Source organism: Bison bison, unplaced genomic scaffold (assembly GCF_000754665.1).
Source record: "Bison bison bison isolate TAMUID 2011002044 unplaced genomic scaffold, Bison_UMD1.0 scf7180017864384, whole genome shotgun sequence".
In the NCBI taxonomy this organism is placed as follows: Eukaryota; Metazoa; Chordata; class Mammalia; order Artiodactyla; family Bovidae; genus Bison; species Bison bison.
Window position 1 is genome coordinate 1,054,295 of NW_011494956.1, and position 11,521 is coordinate 1,065,815.

The 11,521-nt window shown below is 35.8% G+C and overlaps 1 protein-coding gene across 1 annotated transcript in view; it reads left to right on the plus strand.

Annotated features, from left to right (window-relative positions):
- The window catches only part of HLTF (helicase-like transcription factor), a 64,902-nt gene that overhangs the window by 343 nt on the left and 53,038 nt on the right, over positions 1–11,521 (plus strand). The window contains exons 2-3 of the mRNA XM_010858121.1: positions 1,071–1,278; positions 10,371–10,537. Coding sequence (XP_010856423.1) covers positions 1,071–1,278; positions 10,371–10,537 — 375 coding nt within the window. The remainder of the gene's footprint in view (positions 1–1,070; positions 1,279–10,370; positions 10,538–11,521) is intronic.

An 11,521-nucleotide genomic window follows, 5' to 3' on the forward strand; every position in this document is an offset into this window, starting at 1 on the left:
AATGAACCTGACCTTCCCAGCGTTTCCTTCTCCTTCGGGGTGCGAGCTGTGCAACTGCTGTTCGTCCTGCTGGCGGCTCGTATAGCCGCGGGAGAAATAAATGCAGAGGGGAGGATCCTCGGGCGAGTCTCCTGCTAGAGCCTTGGGGAAATATCTGTCAAGGGATTTGGGGAACCTGGGGCTCTAAGCTCACTCCTTACCCGGGGTCTCAACCTGTGCTTTATTCCACGAAACACCTATCAGGTACCCACTGTGCGCTGGGCATTGTGCTCGGCAGAAAGGGCTGGGTAAGACAGCTTCTCCCCAAGCACCTCGCAGTTGATGTGTATGCACAGACGTGCAAATATCTATCTGCAGAGGAGCCAAAAGCGGTGTTCGCGACGTTCGAGGAAAACGCAGGGGAAATAGCTTCTATCCATTCCAGAAAAGTGGAAGCTTTCTGGAAGGCCCCAGCCAACTGCCTGTTAGTTTTCATTGTCCGATTCGGTTTACATATTCGTTCCGGAAACAGTTCTCGATCTAAGGGTTGAGGTTACCCTTTAACCAACGGGAGTGGGAGGCTTGGGGTAAGCTTCCCATGATGGCACGGTTTAGATACCTGAATAAAAGAAGGGTTCTCTTCGAAGGGAATTCGAGTAATGGATGCTGAATGTATTATTTGTAAAGCTGTAAGTGGCTTCATGTAAAAAATAGTTCTATATTTTCGAGTTTCTTCTAGCTCAATATTGAAATTTTGGTGTAAAATTAATTACAGACATCACATAATTTTTCAGTTTAAGTAAGTGGTTGTGACTAAGAAAGGTTTGTGAACCCTTATTGGTGTTTTCACTTTGAATACCTGTGGGTAGAAGACGCATTATTGAACAGGTAGGGTTTCTAGAAACCTCCCCCACTCACTCCAATCCTTTAGCCAGAGCAGATTCATCTCTGTACAGCACTTCCCATATTAGATTTTTTTTGTTGAAATAAAGTGTGAGAAAGCAATTGGCTTTTAAATATGGTATGGTCTTTGAGGACTGTTTGGTTAAATATTATATTTTTGTGCCCCCCCCCCCCTTTTTTTTTAATAGAGATCCTGTTTGGAAGTACTTGCAGACTGTCCAGTATGGAGTCCATGGAAATTTTCCACGCCTCTCATATCCAACTTTCTTTCCTCGTTTTGAATTTCAAGATATTATTCCTCCAGATGACTTCCTAACAAGTGATGAAGAGTTAGATTCAGTTTTATTTGGAACTTTGAGAGGCCATGTTGTTGGACTACGCTACTACACAGGAGTAGTGAGTATAGTATTAGATATTAAGTTGATGTGATGTGATGTTATTAACCTAGAAAATAAGAATTAGGTGATATGTGCAGTAAATATTTAAATAATTGAAATATATCTGGGCAAGAGATAACAAATAATTATTAATGTTCTATTTCTTTTATATCATGGTTACAGTATACAAAGCACTGTTTCCTGTGTAGTCTCATTTGATCACTACACTGTCTCTGTGGTGGATGGGACACTTATTATCCCATTTCAGGAACTGAAGAACTAAAGCTCAGGAAGGTTAAATGATTTGCCCAAAAAGCATAGATAACTGTTTGCAAAGTGACTTCTAAATCAGTTAATTGTTTTCTCTTCTCCTGTCCCTGAGCCCATTTCTACACTTTTTTTTTTAAGTTAGGAAGATCATTTCATGCTACATATGGGACTTGTCTTTTTTAGGTCCTTTTCTTTCTTCCTGTGTTTCTCTTTTTGTGTCTCTATTCTCTGCTTTGTGTGTGTGTGTGAGTGAGAGAACAGAGACAAAGACAGAGAAAACAGTTGTCTTTGTTATGGTTGCCTAGTATGCCTCTGTGTTATCTGCATGGTATATCTCTAGTTTTTTTAATTTTGAAAAATTTCAGATAGGCATAAAAGTAGAATAATACAGTAAACTTCCATGTACCCATGATCCAGATTCAGTAGTTAACAATTTTTTTGCACATTTGCTTCATCACTTTTTTCCTTTGGTACTAAAAATTCCAACTGTATCACTTTACACATTTAAGTGTGTATCTCTAAAAAATGTCAGACATTTTCTTACATCATTGTTGTACTTAGCAAAATTAATAATAATTCCCTGTTATATCCAATAGCTAATACATGACCAGTTTTCTTAATTGGTTAAAATGTCTTTTTATAATTAATTTTTTTTGAATTAGGATCAAAACAAGTTAATAATAGTATCTTTGGTTGTTATGTAAATCACCTCCCTACTCTTTGTTTTATGTCATTGATTTATTGCATAAGCTGCTTATATTGTTCTATGGAAATTTGATTTACCAGTTCTTTCATTCTCCCATATTTTTCTTATGTTGAAGCTTCTCAGATCATTTTTTGGTTGTGTAAAGTATGTTCTGCAGGAGATTCCTTGGGGAAGAATTCCATTTGTCTAGTGTTTTGTTCTCTCGTATTTTCTTTATAATATTAGAGCTTCTCAAATCATTTTGTGGTTGTCTGAAATGTGTTGAAGTGTGTTGTCTAGGAGATTCCTTAAGAAGCAACAGTATTTCCTGAGATTTTGTATATTTGTAATTGTGATACGCTTCAAGGACAGTTTGGTTGAATATAAAATCCTTGACTCATATTTTCTATCCATGATATCTTTTTAAAAAAAATTGTATTTATTTTTGCCTGTGAGGTATCTTTGTTGCTGCATGGACTTTTCTCTAGTTGCAGAGAGTGGGGGCAACTTTTTAGTTGTGGTGCACAGGTTTCTCATTGTGGTGGCTTCTCTTATTGCAGAGCATGTGCTCTGGGATGCATGAGCTTCAATTGCTGGGGCAAGTGGGCTCAGGAATTGTGGTTCCTGGGCTCTGATACCAAGGACAGAACTTACGTCTCCTGCACTGGAGGTGGACTCTTCACTACTGAGCCACCAGGGAAGCCCATGCTATCTTGACGTTGTGTAAGATACTGTTGGTGAAATGCCAATATAATTTCTCTCCTATATAAGTGAATTAGAAGTCCCGTAATTTTCATTAGGGAATGTCTTAGTGTTGATTGTTCTGTAACTGTTTTCTTCTATTTCAGAAAACTTTAATTATAGTTTTTCTTTTTTTGGCTGCCCTGGATCTTCGTTGCTGTGCATGGACTTTATGTAGTTGTGGTACCTGGGCTTCTCACTGCGGTGACTTGACTTGTTTCGGAGCACAGTCTCTAGAGTGCAATCTCAGTAATTGTGGTATACAGGCCTAGTTGCCCCTCAACAAGTGGGATATTCGCAGACCAGAAATCAAACCCGTGTTCCTTGCATTGGCAGATTCTTAACCACTGGACCACTAGGAAAGTCCTAATTATAGTTTTAAATGGTTTTTGTTTCAAAGCTTGTTTTTTTCTTCAGAGTACTCCATTCTACTCTTTCTGTATTAGATCTTCTGTGCATATACATATGCCAATTACTTCCTCTGAGGTCATTTTTATCATGTTTTTTCACTTTGCTCTTTTCATCATTTATTTCCCTTACCATTTTTTTTTTAACAAGATGTGTTCACTTTTGTGTTCTTTCTACTTTATTCTTTAATTCTGTATACTACTTTTTTTTTTTTTGACTACACTGTGTGACAGGCAGAATCTTAGTTCCCCAACCAGGCTTTGAACTTGTGCTCCTTCAGTGGAAGCACAGAGTCATAACCATTGGACCACCAGGGGAGTCCCTATTCTTTAATTCTGAAGTAGTTTTTCTTTTCTGTTTTTTTCCTGAAGTCTATCAGTTCTCAGTTCATGTATCCCATCTGTTCTCCACCTCTCATACTCATTTCAGAACTTTGCTATTTTAGATTTGTGAAATTTTTCCAAACTAAATATTGTTTTTAAATTTAAACAACCATTAAATCATGGTTGTTTTTTATTATAGAACAATCACTATTTGTTGATCTTAGAATAATTTCTGTGACACTGGTAAGCTATTAAAAATGTGATGGGCTGATTTTGGACTGACTAAAATTTATTATTGCTTAATTTTTTAATTTTATAAAGTGTGTATTATTTTATAAGTACTACACATTTATTATTTTAAAATGGCTAAAAGAAAAAGTAGTAAGTCTCCCTCAGTCCAGAACCACAACTTACTTTGTTATGTCTTCCACACTTTAATTTGAGAGCATATGCATATAAATTACAATCTTATTATATATTAACAAAAATGAGGGTCGTATTATATATATTATCACCTTTTTTAAAGTAAAATATTAGGAATAATGTCTTTTCAATACAAATATTTATTGTATCTTTTATTTTCTTGATGGACATTTTGGAGTTGATCACTGATAAAAATATTGAAATAAAAATTGAGGTATTTATCTTTGTATACTTTTTATTATTATTTTCAACTTTTTTGTGCTTTATTGAGATGTGATTTATATATATTTTTTAAATGCAAACATTGTAAATACATGATTCCGAGTTTTAAACAAATAAATATACCTAATAATCATTACCCCATCAACATATAGATCATTTCCATTACCTCTGAAAGTTCCCTTGTATTCTGTTGCAGTCATTCATCCCTGCCTTTGCCCTAAGAACCACCAGTCTGATTTCTATCACTGTAGATGGTTTAGCCTGTTCTAGAACTTCATATACATTATTTTATTTTTTGTTTTTTTTTGGTGTTCCCTGAGTCATGTGGGATCTTAGTTCCATGCCCAGGGGTCAAACCTGTGACCCCTGCAGTGGAAGCATGGAGTCCTAACCACTAGACTGCCAGGCAATTCTCAAGAGCTTCATATGCGTTGAATCATACAATATGTACTTTTTAAGTCTGGTTTCATTCAAACAACATAATTAAGATACTTCTTGAGTCAGTTTTGGCAATTTATATTTTTATCGAAAAGCGACCATTTATATTTTCAAATTTATTGCCACAAAATTTGCATAATAGTCATTTATACTTAAAAATATTTTGACTATGTTTATGGTTGTATTCCTGTTTTCATTGTTTGTGTTATGTATTTGTGTCTATTCTTATTTTTTATTGATTAGCCTCAATAGAGATTTATCTGTTTCATCTTTTCATGTAATCTTTCTTGAATTTTTTTTTAATGATTATCATCTTTCTTCATTGATTTATATATTCTGTTATCCTATTTTCCTTAGGTTCATTTTATTTTATTTTTGGATTCTTGATTTGAATGCTTAATTTTAATAATAAAAGCTTTTAAATTTTCTTCAAAGTACTGCATTGGCTGTATCTCCTAGGTTTTGTTATTTAATATTGGCATTATACATTTTTAACTTCAAAAATGTTTTCCATTTGCTTATGTTTACATTTTTAATTTCTTGACCCTTCAAAGTCTTTATAATAAAGTAGATTATTTCTTGTCTAAAAATACTGTTATAATTAGTCCTTATTTTTGTTGTCTTAATCTTGTTTTAATATAGCCTTTTTTGTCTTGTGCTTGGATCATATTTTCTTTGTTTTTATAGTCTCCACATTTTGCCCTACTTTTTGGTTATATATTTCCTGTAATTTGCATTAATATGGTTTAAAGAAGATCATGCTTTAATAGTGGCATGGGGAAGGTGGGGTGGTAGAAAACAGAGTTATGCCTCACAGAATATCTTGAAGGAGTAATATTTGTCTGATAATCTGGATAGTCAGACTGTAGTCTCTTAAGTCAGTAGACAGATACTGGGAGATTTAAGCAGCTTTCCTGCATATTTTTCAGGCAGTTTAAAGAATTGAGGTAATTCACATACCATAAAATTTATCATTTTTAAGTATACAATTCAGTGGTTTTTAGATATTCACAAGGTTGAATCCCCACTGTCTGATTCCAAAATATTTTCATCATTCCAAAAAACTTTATACTATTACTTTTATAGTATACTATTATACAGAGAAGGCAATGGCACCCCACTCCAGTACTCTTACCTGGAAAATCCCATGGACGGAGGAGCCTGGTAGGCGGTAGTCCATGGGGTCACACAGAGTCGAACACGACTGAGCGACTTCCCTTTCACTTTTCACTTTCATGCATTGGAGAAGGAAATGGCAACCCACTCCAGTGTTCTTGCCTGGAGAATCCCAGGGATGGGGGAGCCTGGTAGGCTGCTGTCTATGGGGTCGCACAGAGTCAGACACTACTGAAGTGACTTAGCAGCAGCAGCATTACTATTATAAGTAATCACTCCTTATTTCTCTCTTCTCTTAGCCCATGGCATCCATTAATTTATGTTCTGTTTCTGTGGATTTACTTACTTTAGACATTTCATATAAAAAGAATCATGCAATATATAACCCTTGGGTCTGGCCTCCATTACTGTCTTCTTTTGTGTTAAATATATAATAGTTCCCTTCTTGTTTCTTTTGTTCTATATTTTGAGTTGTTTCGTACTACTAAGAAACTACTACTAACTACTAATGCCCATGGGAATTGTAGTTATCTTAATTCATAAGTTTGGATTTGTGCCAACTTACTTTTAATTGTTTATAAAAACTTTGCTTTAAAATAGTTCCATTGTCTTCTTCTCCACTCTTCTGTGCTGTTATCATACAAATTAAATCTTTATATACATTGTATATTCATCAGTACAGGTTTAAAATGATTGTTATATGTCCTTTTAAATCAGTGAGGAGAAAAAAGTTACAACCAGAAATTTCATACTGTCTTTTACATTTACCTGTGTTTACATTTACCTTTACTTGTGCTTTTTATTTCTTCATATATTCACAAATGTTACTGTCTAGTGGCTTTGATTCCAGCCTGAAGGTCTTTTAATATTTCTTGTGGAGCAGTCAGCAAGTGATAGATTCTCTCAGTTTTTGTTTGTCTGGGAAGTCTTAATTTCTTCTTTATTTTTGAAGGATAGTTTTGCCAGATAAAGAATTATTGGTTGAGTTTTTTCCTTTTAGCACTTTGAGAAGTTATCTCACTGTATTCTGGCCTCTATGGTTTCTGGTGAGAAATCAATTGTTCATCTTCTTGAGGAGCCCCTGTATGTGACGAGTTGCTTCTTTCTGTTGTTTTCAGTGTTCTTTCCACAGTTTGATTATGATGTGTCTGGGTTTGAAGTCTAAGTGTTTTCTACCTGGAATTTGTTCAGTTTCTTAAATATGTAGATTAATGTTTTTCTCATCAAATTTGGGAAGTTTTTGGCTATGACTTCTTCACATGTATTCTCTACCTTTTTTTCTTCTCTCCTTCTGAGATTCTGTGTGTGTTGGTATGCTGCTATTGTCCCATAGGATCTGTTCATGTTTCTCCATTCTTTTTTCTTTCTGTTCCTCTAACTTTTCCTCAGACATTATAGTCTCAATTGACCTATCATCAGCTTTACTGATTCTTTCTTCTGCCTGCTCATATCTGCTGTTTGGTCCTCTCTAGTGAATTTTAAACTTCGTTAACTATGTACTTTTTTGACTCCAGATTTCTGTATGTCAGGAAATTTCTCATGCTTTCCTTTAGTTATTTAGAAATGGTTTGCTTTAGGTCTTTGAACATATTTAAAATTAAAACTTTAAGTTTTTTCTAGTTGTTATCTGTACTTTCTGGGGGATAGGTAATTGATAGCATTTTTCCTATGTGTGGATATACTTTCTCATTTCTTTGCATGTCTCATTTTTTTTTGGTTGTTGAAAATTAGACACTTTGCATAATGTGACAACTGTAAATCATATCCTGCAGTCCCACTCCTGGGCATATATCTGAGGAAAACTATAATTTGAAAAGATTTGTGCAACCTAATGTTCATCGCAGTGGTATTTTCAATAGCCAGGACGTGGAAGCAACCTAAATGTCAATCAACAAATGGATGGATAAAGAAAATGTAGTATATCTGTACAATGCAATATTACGCAGCCATAAGAAAGAATGAAATAAGGCCATTTGCAGCAACATGGATGGACCTAAAGATTATCATACTAAGTGAAGTAAACCTGACAGAGAAAGACAAGTATCATATGATATCACTTATACATGGAATCTAAAAAAAAAAGATAAAAATGAACTTATTTACAAAACAGAAATAGGTCTAAAGACATAGTTACCAAAGGGGAAGTTTGGGGAGACAGAAATTAGGAGTTTGGGATTAAAATGTACACACTACTATAGAACCAAGAAGGACCTACCATATAGCACAGGGAACGGTACACAATATTTTGTAATGACTTTTAAGTGAAAAGAATATGAAAAATAATAGATTTTATACATATAAATATGTGTGTATGTATATATGCTATGCTATGCTGTGGTAAGTCACTTCAGTCGTGTCCGACTCTGTGCGACCCCATTGACGGCAGCCCATCAGGCTCCCTCGTCCCTGGGATTCTCCAGGCAAGAACACTGGAGTGGGTTGCCATTTCCTTCTCCAATGCAGGAAAGTGAAAAGTGAAAGTGAAGTCGCTTAGTTGTGTCTGACTCCTAGCGACTCCATGGACTGCAGCCTACCAGGCTCCTCTGTCCATGGGATTTTCCAGGCAAGAGTACTGGAGTGGGGTGCCATTGCCTTCTCCGGTATGTATATATATACACACACACATATATATGTATAACTGAATCACTGCTCTACACCTGAAACTACCACAGCAGTGTAAATCAACTATACTTCAGTTAAAAGAATAATCTACGTGAGATAAAGAATGTGAACAACAACAAAAATAATGTGGCAACTTTCAAAATCACATTCTTCCTTCTCCCCATAGTTGCTGGTGGTTATTGATTTTAGTAATTGTTGTTTGTTTAGTAACTTTTCTAAATTAACCTTGTAAAAGTTTTTGCTGTCTGTGGCGACTGATAGCTGTATTTGGTTAGCTTAGTGGTCAGCTAACGATTGAATTAGAACCAGTACATTTCCCAGTCTTTACTGAGAGGACCTGTGTGCATTTGGGGCACTCCTTCGGCACTCAGACTGATAGTCGACAACTGTGCCTTAGCCTTTATTTTCTGCCTGTTCAGATCTTCAAGTTGAGCCAGAGGTAAGAGTTTAGGGCCTCTCAGGTCTTTCTTGAACATGTGCACAATGCTGGGCATGCAAATAGCCATGTGCTTGCTTTTGCCCTTCTAGATTTCCATGAATATGCTGGAGCTTTTCAAAGCCCCTATGGACATCTTATTTTCCGCTTTTTCCTTTTAAACTCTTTGGTTATTGTTTTGTTTGCCTCAGCTATTAATCATTGCTTATAAATTTTAAAAAAATATTTTTTTATTTATTTACGTGGCTGTACTAGTTCTTAGTTGTGGCATGTTGGATGTAGTTACCTAACCAGGGATTGAACTTGGGCCCCTGTGTTGGGAGTGTGGAGTCTTAACCACTGGACCACCAGGGAGGTCCCTGTAAAATTGTTTTTTATAAACACCCACCCAAGGAAGAAGGTTTTATGTATTGGATGAGTTCAGAGGTCAAGCAGAAACAGCTTTGTAAGTGAAAGTCTTCTAGAGAACCACCATACCGGTCAAATGACAATTCTATAGAAATGAGTCTTTGAAAGATTCTGCTTCAGTATGCTTACTCTGGTAACTACCAGGCTGTACTGAGAATTCTGGCAGGTTGTTCTACTTTAAAAGGCTGTCATGAACTGAGAGCTGGAGATGAGACTAGGGCATTCATATTCAGCTGTTTTCTTGAATTAAGACTCCCCAGGTTTCTGTGACACTTAGGTTAGTTTCCAGAGTTCTGAAAAAGTTGATTCAGTTTTTGCCAGATTTTTTATTGCTTTTATGGAAGAGACAATTTTTGGAAATCTTTCAATTAGAAAATTGGTAGTTTTTAATTAAGTGGGATCAGATAATGGCAGGAGTTGAAGGCTGGATGTGTTTTCTTGATCCACTTCCAATCGGACTTACAATTAATACCTTTTTCCCCTTTCAGATTCTGGAGAACTTAGGCTTAGGAACCAGCCTGCTGGATTCAAATTCTAAGCTCTGCTACTTATTAACTTTATGACCTTGGACAAGTTACTTAACTTTCCTGTGCTTTAGTGTCTTCATCTGCAAGATGGAGATAATGATAAGATCTATCAGTAGGGTTGTGACAATTTTGAAAGCCAATCCGTATAAGGTACTTAGAACAGTGTTTGGTATGTAATAAGCATTCAAGAGATTGTCTGTTTTTGAAGTTGGGAATTTTATATAATGTGTATCTGTTAGTTTTGATTATACCTTTTATATATCAAGGATTTGTTAACTTTCCAATTAATGTAAATTAGGAAAATACTGCAAAAGAGTTATTTTAAAATATATTCTCTAATATTTCTATAGAAATATGAGTCTAAGAAAATGTACATTTCTTATGTGTGGTGTTATTCAGCAAGCATTAACAAAATGAATGGAAATCCCAGATAAAGTACAATGAAGAAATCTATCATATATTATTTATAACATATCTGTTTATTTTTATTAGGTTAATAATAATGAAATGGTTGCATTACAACGAGAGCCGACTAACCCCTATGATAAGAATGCAATTAAAGTAAACAATGTGAATGGAAATCAGGTTGGTCATATAAAGAAAGATCTTGCAGCTGCCTTGGCCTATATCATGGACAACAAATTGGCACAAATTGAAGGGTAATGCACTTTTGGAGTTTAGTTTTAATAATTGTGAATTGTGGTGATCTTGGAATTTAAGGATATGTATAGTTGCCCTGACAACTTCTGTCACCATACTTTTAGTATATGTTCAGTAAATATTTTAATTTTATCATCTGCCTGCAGTACCCTAGCCATCAAATAGCTATTCCCTCACTTTCCTGGTAAATTATTACCATGGAGAAAAAGAGACTTTGGCTCAAATATTAGAAAGTCCACACAATCTTTTAAGAAAAAAGCCTTTTTGTTGTTGTTCAGTCACTCAGTCATGTCTGACTCTTTGCGACCCCATGGACTGCAGCACGCCGGGCTTCCCTGTCCTTTACCACCTCCCAGAGCTTGCTCAAACTCATGTCCATTGAGTCATTGATGCCATCCAACCATCTCATCCTCTGCTGTTTCCTTCTCCTCCTGGCTTCTGTCTTTCCCAGCATCAGGGTCTTTTCCAATGAGTGGGCTCTTCGTATCAGTTGGCCAAAGTATTGGAGCTTCAGCTTTGGCATGAGTTCATCCAGTGTGAATATTCAGGGTTGATTTTCTTTACGATTGACTGGTTTGATCTTCTTGCTCTCCAAGGGACTCTCTTGAGTCTTCTCCAACACCACAGTGCAAAAGCATCAGTTCTTCAGCACTCAGCCTTCTTTATGGTCCAACTTTCACATCCATATGTGACTACTGGAAAAACCCATAGCTTTAACTAGATGGACTTTTGTCTGCCATGATTTTAGTTTTTTGAATGTTGAGTTTTAAGCCAGCTTTTTCACTCCTCTTTCACTTTCATCAAGAGGCTCTTTTGTTTCTCTTTGCTTTCTGCCATAAGGATGGTATTATCTGCATGTGTAAGGTTATTCATATTTCTCCCAGCAATCTTGATTCCAGCTTGTGCTTCATCCAGCCTGGCATTTTGCATGATGTACTCTGCATATAAGTTAAATAAACAGGGTGACAATATACAGCCTTGAT